Source organism: Perca fluviatilis, chromosome 18, assembly GCF_010015445.1.
Source record: "Perca fluviatilis chromosome 18, GENO_Pfluv_1.0, whole genome shotgun sequence".
NCBI classification, from domain to species: Eukaryota; Metazoa; Chordata; class Actinopteri; order Perciformes; family Percidae; genus Perca; species Perca fluviatilis.
The window spans coordinates 20,791,713-20,812,284 of NC_053129.1; the positions used below are offsets into that span (position 1 = coordinate 20,791,713).

Here is a 20,572-nt window from a genome sequence, read left to right on the forward strand (position 1 = left end):
TTTTACCCATCAGCCGTGAGCTACACGTAGCTAGGCAGACATGATGCCTCCACTTTTTGAGGCTGCGGCCGTGTAATGGGGCTCGCAGTCGCAGGTGAGATGGCCTTGTGGCTGAACCTATCAGGCCTGAGTGACGCACAGAAAGCAGAGGTCATGGATGCAACATACAACCCCACCAAAGATTTGTTTGGTCCAGCTCTAGAGAAAATGAGAGAGGCCAGCACCCTCAGAAAACAGGAGGGCGAAGCCTTTGACCTCTGCCTGCCCCGAAAACACACATCCTGCCCCCAGCAGGGACAGAGAGGTGGATTTGCTGCAGCAGCAGCAAAGGTGAAGCACGGGGCTGCAAGGCCACAGAGACAAGCTGCTGGTCAACAGACTAGCCAGCAGTCTCGGTCAGACAATCCCAAGTCGTGGAGAAAACACTCCTTTGCGGCTGTGGCAGCAAGGAGCCGCCCCTCCTATGGAGGCAGTAGGGATGAAGTTTGTCTCTCTTAAAACTGTTTTGTTCTTGGCTCTAACCACTGCGAAGCGCGTAAGTGACTTACAGGCTTGGTCTGTTCAGCCTACCTGTCTGCAGTTTGCCCCAGGACTCTCTAAAGTCTGTTTACGGCCCAACCCAGCCTTTGTGCCTAAGTTGGTGGAGTCAGCCTACAGGTGTCCTTCAGTGGAGCTCTTGGCTTTTCACCCACCTCCTTTCTCCTCAGGAGAGGAGCAAAAACTTCACATGGTATGCCCTGTCCGGGCTCTGTGTATGTGAGTCAGACGGCTGGGTTCAGAAAAGCAGATTTGTGTCCTAGGCTACTCCCCATAAGGGTAAGCCGTTGTCCCGCCAGAGGCTGTCAGTGAAGGAAATTTGTGCAGCGACAAGCTGGGCTACGCCTCACACTTTTGTGAGGTTTTACAGGCTGGATGTTTCCGAACCATCCTTGGCACAAGCTGTGGGCTTCGGGAGAGTCTATATCTCCCATAGCGAAACACCGAACGAAGTTAGAAAAAGAACTTTAGGTTACTTAACGTAACCCCGGTTCTTTGATAACAGAGCGAGGTGTTTCACCAACACGTCCCTCCTTGCAGAGACACGGAAAGAAACCTATCTGGAATGATTTGTAAGGAGCTGGTCGACTGTGATTATATGAGGGGGCGTGGTCCTAGCACAGTTCGACCTGTCTGTCACAGACAGACTTTGTGTCATTGGAGCTTCCATAATTGGTCACGCTGAGGTGACTGCCATAGTGAAACACCTTACTCTGTTATCAAAGAACCGGGGTTACGTTAAGTAACCTAAAGTTTTCACCCAATGCTCAATCTGAGAATATCCTTCAGACTGAAAATGAGCACTTGGATCGATCCTGGACAGTGTGCACGTGTCTATTAATGTGTGTGTGTGTGTGTGTGTGTGTGTGTGTGTGTGTGTGTGTGCACGCGCATCACTCAAGTGACCCTCAAATAAGCCTTGTAAACCTCAAATATGAAAAGCAATCGTACACTTCTATCGACCATTTCTTCCTCTGTCAGGCTCTTGTCTTTTCAACCTCTTTCTTCCTATGTTTCCCACCCTCTCACCAAGTTCAATTCCCACTTCTTCTTGTCACAGTATCCTTTTTTTCCATTTTCTATCCTTCTACAATGTCATTCTTTTGTCTCTTTGCTCACCTTAGTTTGTTTTTGTAAAAGAAACATAAAAAAACACTTGGCAGCCATTTTCTTTTCTGTCATGACATGTTTATCTTCCTCTGCTGCTTTTTGATTCACCCTCCTTGCTTCCTTTTCTGGGAAGCCAGACTCATTTCCTCCGGGGTGATGAGTGAAAATGTCTCTCTTTTCAGACATTTGGGTGATAACTATGAAATATGCTGAACCGATGAACACCCACACTTGCAGCACTGTAGTAAATCTAATTTGATTCCTCGTCACATCGAACAGCTCTGAATTTTCTTTGATGTCTGTGGTCCGATGTGTGAAGGTACTACTCAAGCGGAGTTAAAGCTTATGTTGGACCATCACAAACATTTTCAGGGCTCACACTGATCCTTCTCCTGTCATCTCTGATCCCTCTCTCAACTTTCTTGAATATCACACATTTGATGGAGCTGTCTCGTGTCTAATCTTTTAACCATGTTGTGCGAAAAGGACATTTCTGATTTAATGTGTCTTTTTAGTTTTACAACAGCAAGAACTCCTTTGGGCAAAGTTGAGATCTGAAACAAACTCTTCCCTAATATTTCTGTGAAGTGCTTCTGACTGCCCATCATACCGATCAAACTATTTTTCCACACGATTACTAATGTGACATTTGACTCTGTCTCCTCTTGCAGGCTGTACCCTCCTGCAGATTACAGACTATATATAGCATGATTTGTCTTTAATCTCCCTGTGATATAACAGCGGAAACCATTTTCAGTTGCTCTTGTTTTTGCCGCACCACAGTATTTACCTCTGAGGGCATACTCAGTACACTATGCTCCTCCTTTAACCAATGCACACTGCCTGTACCTTCTCCTTGGTAACATATTTCTGTTGTACTTCTTCTGCCTCTTTTTTTTTGCTTGTTTAATCCCCTCCAACTACCTATAGGTGATGCTTTTCTCTCAACTCCTTTCCTCTTCATTTAGGCCACTGACAGCAACAAGTCACTGGTCTGCCCATCACAGGAAATTGAAAGTGTAATTGAATTTCCAATGTTTTTATTAGCAAGGTATTCAGATGATTGCCTAGTTAAGGTCTTGTCTGACAAATTATTGACATATTTCATAATGTTATCATCTACATGCAGATGTTTACATTTACCTCAAGAGGCTGCTAGGACATACTCTTTATGGCAACATGCACAGTACACAAGCTTGATTTATACTAAAATCTACGTCGTTGCTATGTACGAAGGTACGTGGCGACACAAACCTACGCCGGACCCTACGCCGTAGCCTGACGTGCACCTCTCGAAAAATGTAACTACACATCACGGCGACGTACATCGCTCGGCCGTGGCTTGGTAGCGTTGCATTCCACCCCCCCCGACTCATTTCCTGGTTCTACTTCTCCATAAACAACATGAAATCAAGGAGAGGGTTAACTTTTCTTGCAACAGATTTCCCACCTTGGTCAGAAAACACAGGGGAGACACTTTGGGCTAGATTTACTAACACTAGCGCAGTTTGCGCTGCGTCCGTTTATGCGAGTTCGGTAATAGCGCACGCTATGCTTCCACATTTTGCGTAGTATTTATCAACCCTGACACCCATCAGGCAATCAGCGTCTTTCTCCGCCCACTATACCGTAAATTGCGCTGTAGCAAAGCGGTACTGGTGCTATGATATGGCTGAGTGCAGACTGCGATATTCCCACTGCTGATGCTATGACTGTTTGAAATTATCCTGATGCCAATATTTGTAATGTAGCGAGGAGTTTAACAACTGGTGGAATGGGATGTGAACGCTGAGTGGGAGATTCAATTTCATCTTTGATTTCTTCCAGTAACTCTAATATTGCATGTCTGCTTGATCTGTAACGCTAAATGATGTTGTGTTCACTGACAAAGTGTGATTCTTCTGTTAAAAATATTTTCAGCCCTCGCCTATGTCTTCGTCTTGCTCAAATTGCTGTTGCCATTTCACCAGCGGCATAAAGGTCTACGAGGAAACTCGATTGCGGCTGGTTTAAAGAGGCGGAGAATTTCCCCCGCAGAATAGAGGCGCGCTTTTACTGACAGTCTTTTTAAATACCACGGAATATATAATTAGGCGCACTTTGCGCTTATCCTCCCACCTTTTTGGGTGGAACTCCCACTTTCCCCACGACCCTCCCATGAACGCATATTGAAAGCGCAACTTGTCTCTTCTCGCTCATGTGGCAGACAATCTGCGATTTTACCCAAGTGCGCCCTGTTTGTAAATAGCCCGCATCGGTTACGTCCGTCTTTGCGACCAATTAGCGCCTGGAAACAGGCGCAAACGGCTTGATAAATCTAGCCCTTTGTTTCTCTCACTATGACTCTAGAATGACTACTCGCTCCGAAGCTAATTGCCGTCACACTTTCTCCCTTGCTCTATCACCCACTCCCCACACACACGCCGGCTCAACGCACACACCAACGCACAAATATAAACATCAGGCCACTTACGTAGGCTACGGTGAAAGCTCTGCGTGGAGCCTCCGCAGAACCATAAATCAAGCTTTACTGTAAAAGAAATACAATCACAAACAATCACATACAGTGTGTGAGTGGACGTAGTTTCAGTGATGGAAACTGGCCCCCAAGGCTCTGACCTTACATAATTAGATGCTGCCGTGTCAGGGAAAGCATTTGATCAATGTTTTAGCAGCATGTAATGATCTGCTCCATAAGCGTGGCGTCAAGGCATGCTCAAGTAGCATGTAAGCCATCTGTCTAAGACTTGAGGAAGAGATGGGCAGAAGGTTTTAGGAGGATGGGAGGAAAAGAGGGAGAGCATGAATGATTTAAGAGTGGCATGCGAGGAGCAGATGACGGCATAAATGGAAAGAGGAGGATATGAGCCAGAGCATATGCTAACTTACTGGCTTACTGAGGGGTGGTATTAGGGAAATTGGTACGGAGAGGAGTGATAACAGAAAAGGAAGAAGACAGGTACAGCAAGAGAGGAGTGTGGCTACATAATTCTCAGCAAAAAAAAAAAAAAGAAGCTTGCTCAGTTAAACCAGTTATTTTAACTTAAGTGGGATTGTACAAAGAACCTACAAGGTTGTTGAATTGATCAAATAAAGGTTTGTCTCCACAAAAAGGGCAACAGTCAGAAACAGAATGACAGCAAAACAAAGACATTCGCTCAGATGTGAAGAAGAGGTTTGAAGAGTGATAACTGAAAATGTGCACTGCCTGTCTTCCACAGAAGAAATACAAAATTGTTTGGGCTCAGTGCACTGCAGAAATAAAACCAAATGACATATAGGAGCAGATGTTATCCTTTTTTTAAAGAATTAATTACCCTTTAAAGAAGAGAAGAACACAAAGTTGAAAGAATGAGTGTTAAAGTTAAGGTGGCTAAATAGAAGGACAGGATGAACGAAAGAGAAAAGAGGAAAGAAGTAACAGGAGGTAACAGTGAGAGGAGGTGGAAAAACATATGATTTCTAGGTCAAATCTGCATAATAATAATTGGGTCAATCTTCTTCTGATCATTATTTTTGGCCTAATGCTATCGATTGTGTGTGTGAGGCTGATTGAGTGGGCCACTATGTGTGTTAGAGAAAGGATTACACACCACAATCCCTCCTCCAATCTGAAAGGGATATTTGTCAACACCACAGAGGTACACAGACGCATTCGCAAACACACAGAGAAAAAAACAATATGGACAGTGAGTCAGCACTATGTTTGTGTGCTTACCATAGATATTGGCAGGGTGGGATATTAGCAGGGTGCAGAGCTCATGCCCTGTCCCTGTAGATTGATCGTCAGACCAGGAATAGAAAGAGTAGCAAAGTCTATATGATTGCATGCCTCATTTAATATCCTCCACTTAAGCTGACCCATGACTCGGTGTGGCAAACAGTGTGACTGACGGAAGGGAGGGTGACGGGGAGCTGGAAGGTCAGAGAGACTTGAAGCTGGCAACATCACCGCCTCGAGGTCAATGTGTCCCCTTATCTCTCTCTTTCTGTATTAGTCTCTAGAAATTTCTCAGTACTTTTAACATTCATTTTTACAGCAATGCTGCAGTCAAGGGAGAGATGGTCATGACATGAAGGAGAGAAAAAAAATCTTGAGATGGAGTCGAATGCTATGTGGTATGTGCCTTTTGTCCACCGAGCCAGCAGGACATCGTAATCTCCATCCTGTCTCCACGTGTGAGCCGGTGCGGTCTGGGCCGGCCAAAGATCACGATGTCAAGGGAATCAGAGTTCTGACCAAGTCGGCTTGATGAAAACAAACATGGCTTCTAGTGCAGCTAGGTATTTCTTCAGTACACACCTGAAATGTGTGTATAGCATCAAGTATAAGTACTGTACTTAAAGGTAAATTAATTGCTTTGTCTCGTCTTTTTTACATATTCTTTGATCAAAGATTTCCTGATTCAAGTCATATCTCTGACAATTTCACACTATTCTAGTTCTTGCATAATTGTTTGTGATGAGTTTGGCTTGTTTGTGTCAACAGAATAGTTACAGCATGCTACTCCCCAATAAACCACAAGTTTATGTTTTTACATTTTTGTATGTGGATTACACAAACACAATACAATTTTTTCTTTGCAGTAAGCCAAGCTATCTGTTTCCCCCTGCTTTCAGTCTATATGCTAAGCTAAGCTAGTTGCCCTAAACCCAGGTAACTTACTGACACCAGTATTGAAACATTTCTAGTAAAGATCCAGCTCTACATACCAAAGGGCTGAACACACTAGCCCATTCTAAAATGTAATGATTCATCATACTCAAGGCAATAATAATTAACCAATGAAAAAAAGAAAAGAAACCAAAGGTACAAAAATACTGCTCTGAAAAGTAGACGTTACAATCACGATAGCTAACCAATACAGAGAACTGTGAAGCAATACTAATGCAACCATAATATAAATAAACATAATTTTCCATAGGTAGCGTCTGTTGCTGCAATCTGTTGTTTACTCTGATCATCACATGTTGAGGGGCTTGGTGGTTACAGAGCTTTCCAACACCATAATGTCCTTCTGACTATAAACCGCACATGCATTAGCAGGTTAAGCTTGCTGGTGGGATCTGCCTGAAAGCCACTAATGGAAGTGTGTGCACAAAATCCATTGCTGTAGTGCACAAATAAAAAAGAAAAAAAGAAACGCACACGCAATACTGCCTCGATAAATGGTTTTACTGGATGTGAGAGAGACAAAGTGTAGAGAGAGAGAGAGAGAGAGAGAGAAAGAGAGAGAAAGAGAGAGAAGAGAGAGACAGAGAGACAGAGAGACAGAGAGAGGCAGAAAGGTTGAAGGGCTTTATTTCCATTTATATTTGCATCTAATAATACAGTATCAAATGTAGTTTATTACATATTTCATCTAGAACCAGGATGGCTTGTCAGTCACACTTCAAGTTTCTCCTCATCTTCTGCTAATCGAACGCTCACTTGCTGCAGTAAAAGCAATTGAGCACAGGAGAGCAGCTTAACTCTGGGCTGTATCAGTGATTTAAGTGCTATTTCAAATCACCACCACTGCCAACAGGAGGTCCATCTGTGGTGATTTACATGTAATGTTGATTGGGAGCGGAATCCCGTCTTCATTTTCTTTTATTGTCCCTGCTCTCTCCCAATATCGTCTCGAGGAATTTAAATGATCTGCATTAATGAATTTGTTACTTACCCCATAATTCTCCCACCTGTGACTCATCACTCAGGCTGCAAATAAGTTAGTGTGTTAACTTGTGGTTGAGTGAGTAAATGTGTGTGCGCGTGTGCGTGCGTGCGTGTGTGTGTGTGTGTGCATTGTGGGCATGTATGTTCATAAGCTAAATGTGTCTAAGAATGAATGAAACAAAAAAGTCTGTGATTTGAGTGTGAGCCAGGTTACAGAGGGAGAAATGTGGGGGGGGTTATCTGCCTGCACCTGAGGCTCTAACTGCTAATGCTAACACTTGCTAATAACCCAGAGGACCCCAGTGGAGCTGAAGGACGGGGAGGTCAGACAGCTGGGCTCCATGCCCATGCCTGAGTCACCTGTCCTGGGGTAGCAGTGAGCCACAAGAAAAGGTGGATAGAGTGTGGAGCCTAAAGGCCAAAGTATTTGCCAGACAAACAATAGGAAAGTGAAGGCATGACTACACACTGTGAATGCTTTAGGGCTGTTTCTAAAGTAGGTTTTGGCTGGAGAACCACAAAGACACACACACACACACACACACACACACACACACACACACACACACACACACACAAGGCGCCAATACCACAGTAATGAGAGTAGGAGGACACTCCTCAGGAGGGAGCTGGGCCCTTCAGCCAATTCTCAGCTAGTGATTACACTCAGAAAGAAAGAGCAGAGCAAAAGTGGCGAGATGAAATAAGCTGCTGGGGCCTTGTATGCCTCAGTATAAGCTAACCAGGCATGCTACTCAGAAGTACTCTTTACCTGTAAACTATTCATGTCATGAGCATGCAAGCAAAGAAGAAACGAGAACAAGGACGTAAAGCTAAAAGAGGTGGCGAAAAAAAAAATGATCAGGACATCACAATGAGTCACATTTACATTTAGGGTGTTTAGCTGGCGTCTTCAATGGGAGTGAATATGATTCTGTGTGTGGGATAAATACACTATAGGACCATACACATAAACAAAGCCTTAGGGAGCACTGCATAGATGTAAAATATCCCTAATAGCCTACAAGCTCATTAAACATTATAGCTTCAAATTGGGAAAGTGGGAGAAGAAAACTATTTACATACCAAATAATAGATTGCAATTCTAAAAACTGTTGAAGTTAAATGGCTTCTGCTAAGCTCAGTATTATACATCAACGTAATGAGTGCTGTTAAAGGGGCACACAAACACCCAAAAGCTACCAGCCAAGCACGATTAACAGTAACAGACGACTTGACGGTTATGACTCAGGAGACTTTATAAAGTTCCCATCATTTATAGCTTGGAGAGCTGGCACGGCGGTCACCCTGCTCTATCCTGCCAGAGTACAGACATAGTGAGGTCCAATATGATGGTATGATTCAATACGTTCTAGAAGATAAGCTTAGCTTTGCAGCTTAATTGGACTGCCAACTGAGTAAACTACAGTCTGCATAACACAAAATGTTAACTTGGTCAGTCATATCAGCTGAATATTATGTATATGCTGATTTTCTTTCAGCTACAGGATGGTATGAATACACTATGTTCCCCAGGAAAATTAAGAATATAAAATTTGACGCTTTTCATAAGTTCTTTCAAGTTATTTTCCTCACCTACAATAATTACAGTGTTTACATTATATATTAATCACTATAATCTGCTTAAAGAAGGGCCACTAGTTTATTTAAGTATTTATTACCCTGAATCAGACAACAGCCAGGTGGGCTGTTTTAGGACTAGCGCTGTCCTGAAGCAGAAAGAATGGCCAGACCCCAGAGGGTGAGCTCCGAGCAAATCCATCATGCAGAAGTCACTGTTCCAGTCTGGCAGCCAGTGAGCTCACCTTAGGGAGGCAGGACAAGCCCAGCATTACTGATTCCCCCAAGGGAAGGCCAAACGAAGCTGGAATGACGGATGCAACCCAGGGGAGGGTAATCGAGTGTGGAATGACTGATGCCTCCCACCGGTAGAGACGCAATTCAGGAAGGTCTGGCCTCTAAGGATGCTGAACGGTGGCAAATGAGCAATTCAACTCCTGAGTTGAATCAAAGTTTTTCAATGGAAGAAAGAGCAAGTGTTGACTGAGCAGATACTGTACACATGCAGGGCTGCAGGACTGATCTGATTTTACTTGTTCCCCCCCATAATTGGTTTAACAAGCAAAAGCAAGCACAGCATCCACACAATAAATAACTGAGAAAGAGCAGGGAAATTATTAATGCCTAATGCTCTCCATTTTTCAACAAGTCTAGTCCTTGTGCCATCTGTTTATTCCTTTCTGCGTTTCCCCTATTTGAAAAGACTAGAGAGGCAAGTGAAACCTGTAAAATACAGTAAACGGAATTTATCTGTGACCACACTTTGGCAAAAGTACAAAGAAAGACTGGCAAACAACTAAACACACGCAGTAGAAAAAAGGATGGAGCACTAAAGAGCGATGGATTCATGGATTAAGGATGGATTAATTCAAACCACCACATGTTTGGTGACTGGTGAGGCATGATTAAAGCAGGCAAGTAATCAGAAACTGGTCTGATGCATTAGTCTCTCACAGTCAAATCTCAACAGCTGGCGGTCCCCTCTGCCCTTTAACAGAGCGGGTCAATGTTGTGCAATGCAAGAGAGACAGCAACAAAGATCAGCAATCAAAAATGACAACAAGTCCACACACAGCTGTAGTGGTCTCCTCCCTGGTGAAATCAATAGAGCTGACAAACGGCTGTCATAGGTTACAGAGTGTGATACAACTGACTTTCATTTTTCATTTAACATCAACACAAGTCTATTAAAAACTCTTTTCAAATGAATTTGTGTGGCAGAAAAATGTTCAGCTGTGTGTGATTTTAGCATTTAAATGACTTCGCCATAAGAACGTTAGCTAATGACTTTAATTAGGAGAGTTAATTGTTCATTACGGCCATTATAGAGTAAACTCTCTCATCAATCCTCTGACCACTGAAAAACTCAAGTCTCTTTAGTTTCTCTAACACAATATATCCTGTCAGGACGCCTCTTACAAACATAAACCACAAAAATACAGACTATGTACTCAAAGACAATGCAACACTGCTCTGCCTTGTTAGTTTGTTTATGCCTGCACAACTAGTGTGTGAAAACTCACTTCAAACTGACATTATACTAACAATAAAAATATCTCTCACACACACACACACACACACACACACACACACACACACACACACACACACACACACACACACACACACACACACACACACACACACACACACACACACACACACACACACACAGAGACACACAGGATGCACAGTTGGAGTCATTATTTGTTATGCAGAAAAGTGCCAAAAGTCCTAAAGTCAGTGAGGTATATATATGTATATTTAAAACAACATACTTAACATCACGGAGGTGACAGACTCCCCATAACAAAAATTCCTGGAACAGAATGTGTTGACAACCAAATGACTTGTGAATAAAACAGTCCAAAAATAAAGAATAAAGCAATGAATGAGGCAAAGACAGACTGCTTGGTGAGGCACTCCTGATTTGTGACATTTACATTGAAAAAAATACCCAAGCAAAAACTTTGTGGCCATCTGATAGGCATACAGAAACACAAACAGCCTTTACATTGATAAAATCGAAAACAAATCCAAAAGCCTCAAGCAGACTCCCAAAAATGCCTTAAAAGTTTAGAGAGCAAGTAAAAAAAAAAAAAAAAAAAAATCATTTGCAGACAAGCTTAAAGAAAGAAAGAAAAAGAAGAAAAAACAAAACAGAAACTCTCAGTCCTCCAGCACGCTCTCTCCTGGAGTCCACGTACCTTGCAGAGTTTCTGGTAGCGCGGCGAGGAGATGGCCATCCTCTGGAGCCTGTGTAGGAAGACCACCACTTTCTGGAGGGAGGTCCGGACCATGGCCATCATCTTAAGACTGCTACAACTCTGCAACAGCCTGCTTCTGGTCCGCATGCTAGCACTGCCCTACCCCGCTCATATTGTTCTCCCTCTCCCTCTCCCTCTCCCTAGCCAGCCGACCAGACCCCAGCCAAGCTGACGTGATGCGCACACACACACACATGCACACAAAGAGAGAGAGAGAGAGAAAAAAAAAAACACACACACACTCAAGCACGCAAGCGTACTCAGCTCAGCATGCCCCCATGTTTCGTCACATATACACACACACTACACAGTGAGTGCAGCCTCAGTTATCTCTCTCTCTCTCTCTCTCTCTCTCTCTCTCTCTCTCTCTCTCTCTCTCTCTCTCTCTCTCTCTCTCTCTCTCGCTTTATAAACAGTCACTCTCACACAGATCTCAGCATGCACACAGTCTCACACACACACACACACACACACACGATGATGCAGGCGAGCCGGACAGGACGAGACACTCACTTTCTCCTCCACGCGGACATTCACACGCGCACCCCGACTGCAGAGCCAGAAGAGAATCAAACAAATCACTTGTGACGACACCCTGCAGAGTCAGAGGAGGGTGAAAAGGAAATAAAGAAGAAGAAAAAGAAGAAAAAAAATCAACAGGGAGAATAGAGTAGAAAGTGCCGGCAAGCAGCAAGGAAAGGAGAAAGGAAGGCACGAGTTGCACTGGACGAGAAGAATAGCTGATCGTAAGCGGTTCACTTTTTACTGCCACTGATCCAAAGAGAGACAGAGAGGGAATGAGTAAGAGAAAGAGAGGGAGATAGTAATCCTTTTGGACTACAGAAAGAGAGAGAGAGAGAGAGAGAGAGAGAGCAGAGAAGAAAAGACGGAGAGAGCAGGATCAAAAGCAGCGGTGTAAGGGACGACCAACAGCCTCTGACGTGAAAGTAGAATGACATTACGCAAGACTACCAACAGATCAATGAGCGAGACAGACAAAGAGAGAAAGCAAAAGAGAGAAAGCAAAAGAGAGCGAGAGAAACAGAGAGAGAGGGGAGCGAGAACTCAAATGCACAAGTGCACAAATGAGACGCACACACATATAGTTGCAAAGAGGGAGGGGTTATTTCAACCTTCCAGGCTTCCTGGAAGAATTCATTTTCTGCCTTGGCAATGTTGGTGACGGACAGTTGGAGCACTTCCACGGCTTGGATGGACATGAAACTCTCCTGGTTGAATCATGAGGACAAAAGCTGAGTAACTGTATTAGAAAAAAATCTGTCTCTTTGATAAAAGTCAAAACTACAAGCCTGTGTACTTAAACACGTACACAGACAAGTTAACAAGGAGCATTTTGGAAACATCCAATCACAGAGCTTACATTTCTGACTGTGTCTATGTGTGGAAAAGAGGGATAGCACATGTGTTAATCTGTTGTGTTTGTGTGGTCCAAATGCAGCTTTCAAAAGATTAACTGAGAAGAAAAGAGGGAGGACTTAATGGAAAACTGCAGATAAAAGATGACAAAAAGGAATAGTGGGAACAAAGTAGAGCAGGAGGAGAGAAGGTAGGAGGACAAGAGAGGAGAGAGATGAAAAGAGAAAAAAAGATATAGATATAGCAGAGATAGGTGCATAATCAGCCGAAATAATCATAAAACAGCCGCTCAGCTCCTGCAGAGCCACTGACCACACAGTGTCACACACATTTGGTATTTTAAACCTAATCATGTTGACTCTTTATCTTGACTTTTATTTAAAGTGCTGCTGAAAAAAAAAACATATATTTCTCCCAACCAAGGCAAGGGGCATCTATTTTAAGTGTAGATGAAAATCTCTAAATTGCCCAACAGCAGCACGCTTCACACCGACGGCTCCCCATAACTATGACTCATGCATTTAAGATAAGCACAAACTGACACACGTACACAAATAGTGTTTTTAGTGTAACACTACTGCACTTGGTCCGTGCTGCCTTGTCTTTTTATACAAATGAAGGGAGACCACGAGTCAGGGAGGAAAAATGAACACAAAAAATCCTTTAAACCAACACGCAGCTTACCTACGCCATTTAGAGTAATAATTATTTACCGACAGGCTCGTGCACAGATATACATACACAGTCACAAGGAGAGGGGATCATGATGAGCTTACTCTGTTTAGACAAGGTTTAACTGGCTACAGCGTCCATACCAGTCATTCCACAGAGTATCGACTCTGCTTCACAGGGAATTACAAGGGAGACTGAGTGCTTTGTTGGCTCAGTCTTAATGGCACTGACAGAGCCGGGTCTCAACTAAGAGGTCGTAGGAGCCATGTATATCTCTGCTGCTCACATTGCTAGGGTGCACAGAGGCGCGCGCACACGCACACACACACACACACACACACACACACACACACACACACACACACACACACACACACACACACACACACACACACACACACGGTCAGGAGCGGAGAAGAGCATTCAAGTCTCCCTTTACAGACTCATCTTTGGCCAATAGGAGTGCATGATAGAAAATTAGTCAGAGGTAAGTATCCCTTTAATGTCTCTGGTTGTATTGGACCATTGCAGACAATGTTGCTGATTAATGAGCAGAACTGCTTTATGACAAGATTGGATTTTACACGTAATATGCTCAACTACACCACATTGTTATTGAATCATATATAGATAATGCAATATAAAAATAACATATACTGTAATAAAGGATTTTATCAATCTACCATAGTCAATAACAAACACGTTTCCCAAAATGTCAATCTATTCATTTGACACCACCAGTTTATTTTTAACAAAAGTTGGCGATTCCTGTGGTCCAGTCCGTCATAACTGCAGCACGTGTCTCAGTTAGGTTTTGTTCAATAACCATTCAGCCACGGTTTTCAGGTCATTTCAGTTAATACGCCACATTTGTATTTGTCACTGCTCGCAACCGCTCACCAACTATGGGCTTATTATGAAAACAGCAGTGAGAATGACAGTGGCCTGTGGCCAAAGAATTGTGATTAAAGTAACCCGACACTCAACAGCGGCAGAGCAGTCACTGTGAGTTAATAAAAGGGTTGAGGAGACAGCACACGTCCTCTAAGGCTCAAAGGCTGTTTTATCATCCCACTTTCGATGAGTGCCATCCTTCAATCTGGACTCCAACTGAGAGAGAAAAAATGAAGACAATGGGCGATGACCCACTCAGAAAGTTCTGATATGTTGATGTGCCAATATTTCTTAAGATATCAGCCCTTGACGGATACGAACATAAAATTTCAACTCGACATCCAACTTTTTTTACCACACACTTGACCTTTGATATTACTTTGACTTTTTAGGAATAAAATTCAATAGTATACTGTACAGTATGTGCCCTTTATACATTTTGAAAGGGCTTAAAATTATGGATTATGTTCAATAGAACAAATATAGATCACTGTAACGGGCACATGAACGTGATAATAATGATCCAATGATCAGAACTGTATTAGACCAAATCCAGCCAGGGATCAACAATGAGCTCCAAAAGTCTCTCAGCCTTACGTCCACACCAAGTTAATGAATCCTCAGAAATCTTTGTGGCCATTCATGCAGAGATTCACTGTCATTTTTCTCCATAACCTTGGCCTGCTTTAACAACTGGACACTGGAAATGGGAGTAGTAGCAATGTGGCATTCAAGACAACGAAACCAAGAACGTTATTATTGGATTTAAGCTTTCGGTTCTGAAAGATGTACAACATTGTAGCAATTTCTCAGTGACAAGGAGATTTATCCGAAGAACAACAGGAAGCTCACACACACACACACACACACACACACACACACACACACACACACACACACACACACACACACACACACACACACACACACACACACACACACACACACACCCCAAATCTTTGACAATGTCTGAAAAAAGGAGGTTGTCCAAATGACAGCCTCTCATTGTACAATCAACAAGAGATGAGGAGGAGACTTACACGGTCAGCATTTAAAAAATAAAAAAAAGACCTTTCAGCTTCTACTATGATGTATTAATGATGAATGAATATTTGTGCCTGTTTTATCTGTTAAAAGGGAGAGGTGAAGCGATTTTGGGATTAAAACGTTACATAAAGCATAAGATGATGTGGGTCAACAGATCCCTGAGCGAAGGGTAAATGACAAGCTAGTACAAGGAAGTACAAGCACACACAAACGTACACACACACACACACACACAGAATTCCTAAGCATAGGACAAGAGGATCAATGAGCCGCACTCAATGCATACAAGCACTCACACGCCCTCTGTATGCCCTCTCATTCACACACCTTAAACCAGCCGCTTACACGTTGATGCACCTACACACACCCCTACCTCAGTCCTTTTGGTGAAGGGTGCATTGATGAAGGATGACACTGAGATAATAGGCTAGCACCTGCCACACACACACACACACACACACACACACACACACACACACACACACACACACACACACACACACACACACACACACACACACACACACACACACACACACACACACACACACACACACACACACAGTTTCTCTATCTGATTACAGCCCTACCTCCAGTTGTCGCCTCAGCTCCTTCACATGGGCGGAGTCCTGCGACAGGTCTTCCCTCTGGGAGGCGTCGGCCAGAACGTTGACTGTAGTCTCTGCCTCCTGGAGCCATTTGAGGAAGGACTCCAGCTCCCTGAGAGACATCTGCAGGCCCTTCAGTTCACTGTCCAGGTGGGCGTGGCGGTCACTCGCCCTGCCAATCAATAACGATGATTCAAATATATGACTATACATGTAAAAGACTTGAGTACAACTGCAGTTACTACATGATTAAATATTGGCAGCAATATCAGCCCCTCATGTGACACAATCAAACTGTATGTAGAGGTAAACAGGCGAGTTTGTGCGCACCTATTATTGATGCTGTTCCAAGCAGCATTGTGCTTATCTGTGACCTCTTTGATCCTCCTGGTGTCGTCAGTAGAATACTCGCGCAAAAGATGATTGGACAGTTCGTTGAAGGCCACAACTGTAGCTTGGCCTCGGCCCAGGTCTTCGAGGAACGCCTATAAAACAATCGACACGGTAGCATTAGTATCATCAGAACACTGAAAATGTGTCACTGTGAAGGGCCCTGTTGGCACAACATTTTTAATATTATAAATTAGCATGCACAGTTTTCTATATATTGTTGTGGCTTGGTATCAGCTTTCATTAGACATATTGCTATGCAAGAATATTCATGACCTTTTCTCTAAACGTTATTAAATTAAACTTCAGGCACCTAAAACACAAAACAAATGTGTTATTCTACTGCTCAGCAATCTGACATTGTTATTTTAACCTCTACTTAATCAAGCAGGTTATATAACACCCAACTATTATTCATGAGGCCATATTATTATTTTAAATTTAGCATTAGCAAATAATTCATCCATATATGACCCCCAGGCATCTATTTCTTTAACAAAAGGTACACTTCACTATTTTAAATGGACAATTACTCATCGTTACAAGACCACACAAACCAGGAACAGATAGCTGTGTGTCTAACCTGCTGGGTTCTGTTAAACTCAGATGCCCTCTAGTGTTTGGTTACTGGAATGCGTCGGACACACATTAGAATTTGTTTCTAGAAACTCTCAGACAAGTAATCATCTCAAATTAAAATGATGGATGATGTGGGTGTACGGATGTTATTAGGGTTTAAAGGGATACTGCAGAGAGGTGATTTATTCATTCCCACTTTGCACAGACTTATAAGGCTGTACAAAATGACCTCGAAGTAAAGTTTGGTTAAGTCTAAGATTTTTCTCTCAATTAGGATAGTGAGCAGACAAATTGCCTCGAGTTTATTTCTAGTCTACTGTAATGACAAGGATACAGAATCACAATACATGACCAGAGGAAGGACAGGCATTAAGACACCTACAGGACATGGAGAGAAGTCTAGCAGTGAAACTTTTCCCTAACCTTGTTGTCAGCAAGCTGTTTAGTCAGGGGATCGCTGGGCTGCTGAAGAAGGTTGTGGAAACGTCCTTCCTTGTGCCCGATAAAAGCGTTCACCTCCTTCCTCTGCTCCTCCCACTGGTTGCTGTGGCCAATCATGTTGTCCAGCTGCTGGAGCCGTGCCTCGACTCCATGCTGAGTGCTGTCCCACTGGCTGCGTACCTTCTCCACTTGTGACAGAGACAGATGCATATTCAGCAGGAGGATACAAACACAGAGTAATGGCGGTGCCTTCAAAACAAGACATTGATAGGTAAAGAGCACAAATGTAAATTATGTTAGATAAAACCAAACCAATTATAAATAAAAAACAAGCTGCACATTTTCAAAAATCCTGAGAAGAAATAAAATGTTTCTGTTAGAGCAGCTAATGTTTTTTTCTTTTCTTTTTTCAAACTGTTCAGTAGCTTTCTAGTGCGGTCATCCTGCTTTTTACATACGTTTCTCAGTAATGGATGTGCGAACATCCAGATTTGAGGTCTTGTTTTTGATGTTCTGTGCCAGGGTGAAAATATCTTCTAGCTGGGGGTGACGCTGTTCCAGGTCACTTTTCGTCACCTGCCAAGGACGAGGCACAAAAACACACAGGCACTGTCAGACAAAGTGTATAGCATTTGGCATTTAAATTTGACACCAAAAAAACATTCTATTCCATCAAAAAATGTCACATCACACAAACTTATCCACATCTTTTCTCCTTCTGTCCTCTCTGCTCCCCATTTCTCACCTGAAGACGTCCCATAGTGGTCCTGATCTCCTCCGTGTCGCCCACAGTGACAATATTAGACTTTAGCATCTGTGTAATGAGGAGAAGCCAGTCTGCCAGTTCGGTGGCTGTTTCGTTGAGGTCGGTGGGCGCCACAGTGTCCGGTGTGTGCGGGGTTTGGTGGTGGGGGTCCTCGCTCACCAGGCTGGCCATCTGCACAGCTGAGGGGACCGCAGACACTGGAGCAGGGGCGAAAAAAGGCAGGGAACTAAAGGCAAGTAATGTTGACATATAGAGCTTCTTTAAGGGGAAATGATGCAATGAACATTAACGATGTTAGAGCGAGAGAGCTGGTGCTGTCAAACAGCACTCAGGGGATGGTGGCATCCCCACTAAATCATGACGAAAGAGGCATCAGGGCTTGTTTTAGTGTTTAGCAGGACTTTGTTGCTCACCTGTTATTTGTTATTTCATCATGCATTTCCATGCACAAGATTAAGCCAAGCAAAAAAAGGAATCTCAAATCTGCCCCTTGAGTACTTATTACCTCTAATACAAGTGCATGTTTATATGTTTGTCGTCTCCTGTTAATGATCCAATATCTCATTTTCTCTGTCTCATTAAAGGCTTAATACATCATTGGGACTGTGGTGAATCTTTTTCATCACTATACCATTGATGTATTATAAAAGTAGAGCTAGGGATACAGAAATGAGAAAAATCACAATGAGATATGTGCATATGACTACTATGAATAAAACTTTGAACTTGAACTTGAAGTGCATTCCTAGATGTTTTTACCAAGCTGCTGGTGCTGGACAACATGTTGGTGCTGTGTCCATGGAGAGATGGGTGGCTGGAGAGATTCCCTCAGTCGACCGTCCAGAGCTTTCCAATCACCTGCCAGCTGCTCTACCTTACTCTATACGCACAAACACATAGATAATAGGAACGTATAATTAATGACAAAATATCAGGAACAGGAAACAGAGTGTATCCAGCTTTTAATAAGAGCCAATTAAACGTGTGTTGATTTAACAAGCAATATTGTATAAATTATATGTTACAATTAGTCTTTATCAAATCATATTGCTATAAAAACTGAGACCTTTTCCTGAGGCAACAGCTGCTGTCGTCTCTGTAGCTCTATAGAATGAGCCAATAGGTCCTCCAGGTCCTTCTTCCTGTCCTTCATGGAGGCCTCCAGAGCCTACAACAGGTAAGAACTCATTTTAGGTACAACATTTATGTCTGTGATGAAAATGTTTTTTAAGTGAGGTTAGATGTGTTGATTCCTGTGATGTAGTCAGACGCTACCTGTGCTTGGCCAGGGCTCAGGCCTCTGGTCATGATTGTCTGGTGTGTGACGACAACCCAGTCAGTGAGTCTGTTCATCCTGTCCTGGAACTGGGCGTGGCTTTGCAGGTTTGTCTCCACCTCACCCACTCTGTCCAACAACTCATGGGTCACCTGCAGAGAAAAGGGGGGAGTACAAACATTTGTGAAAGAAGGAAGATAGACAGCAGAGAAGTCAAAAAGCAAATGAAGAGAAAAAGGGAGGACAGGACGTGTTGTGGCTGTCACAGTGTTGTAAAACGTGGCAAATATTACAGTATTACGATGTCTACAGTATAAACCTTTCACCTTTTACCCAAGACAAAAAACTTGGCAGAATAATAAACTAAGAAAAGTTTGCACCTTGCTCCAGTTGAGATTGATGGCTCTCAGTTTGCCAACATGCTGATCTCTGCTCTGATGGCTCACACTTGGACTGGCCAGAATCTGTGGTGCATGCTTGTTAACCCATCCAAGACGTTCATTCTGTGCATCTATTTCCTTGGCAAGGGCCTGCAAGGGAAAAAGCACTTTAATTGATTCACAAAGATGGGTTGATTTGTTAATGTATTAACAAACGAGAGTAAAATAAGTAAAGGTAAATCAAGAAGTAACACAGTAGAACAGTTGTTGCATATAGCCACATAACTTTTCCCAATGTGTCTCCACAGAGCAAAAGTTTGGCTGAGGTTGTTGTCAGTAAGGAATCAAGACAGAAAACATTGCCTGTATTCCCTTCAACAAAACTGACGTGTGAGAGTAAGGTCCTCTTTGTGTATGTTTACTGAGTTTGAAAGGTGTTGCTTGTGATTGAGATACAGAGAGCAACTTGTGGATACAGGGAAGCAAACAGGGAAAAAGAACATAGAAAAATATAGTCAGAGCTGACCATAAAAATAACTGAATCTTCCAGCTCTGGAGCAGAAATAGAAATCTCTACGCTTCCATGAATCACACTAACATGAGCATGTTTTGGGCCTTGCCGTACCTTGAGTTCTTTGAGGTTGTTGTCAGTGGCAGTGACGGGTAAGGAGCTGACAGCTTTTTCTGCCTGCTCCAACCATACAGCCAGCTCCTCGCGTCTCCTCACCAGGTCTGACAGGGCCGGGTCTCCTCCAGCCAGCCTACACACACACGCACACCATTGTACTCAGATTAGGATCTCCATTTCCCACAGGTTGCAGGCTTAATCCTAAAATTTACATTTAAATTACTGTTATAGACTGATTGACCACACTGATAATGTTAACCTGCCAAACACTGATAAAGAAACAAAGACCGTCAGGGATGGAGAGGAAGCACTAACCTCTGTGCTACGTTATACTGTAAACCAAATGTTATACAGTATACA

General features: G+C 43.1%; 1 protein-coding gene across 6 annotated transcripts in view; it reads right to left on the bottom strand.

The window, feature by feature from the left end:
* utrn (utrophin) overlaps positions 1 to 20,572 on the bottom strand; it is a 188,528-nt gene that overhangs the window by 105,496 nt on the left and 62,460 nt on the right. For 5 of the 6 annotated variants that reach the window (XM_039782730.1, XM_039782734.1, XM_039782732.1 and 2 more), the window contains 10 exons: positions 20,210 to 20,345; positions 19,585 to 19,734; positions 19,204 to 19,356; positions 18,995 to 19,096; positions 18,688 to 18,808; positions 17,908 to 18,125; positions 17,621 to 17,738; positions 17,145 to 17,350; positions 16,083 to 16,237; positions 15,735 to 15,924 (listed from right to left, as the gene is read on the bottom strand). In XM_039782730.1, the coding sequence (XP_039638664.1) occupies positions 15,735 to 15,924; positions 16,083 to 16,237; positions 17,145 to 17,350; positions 17,621 to 17,738; positions 17,908 to 18,125; positions 18,688 to 18,808; positions 18,995 to 19,096; positions 19,204 to 19,356; positions 19,585 to 19,734; positions 20,210 to 20,345 (1,549 nt within the window). Of the gene's footprint in view, positions 1 to 11,094; positions 11,478 to 15,734; positions 15,925 to 16,082; positions 16,238 to 17,144; positions 17,351 to 17,620; positions 17,739 to 17,907; positions 18,126 to 18,687; positions 18,809 to 18,994; positions 19,097 to 19,203; positions 19,357 to 19,584; positions 19,735 to 20,209; positions 20,346 to 20,572 lie in introns of those variants that run through there. The other variant, XM_039782735.1, reaches the window with a different exon arrangement.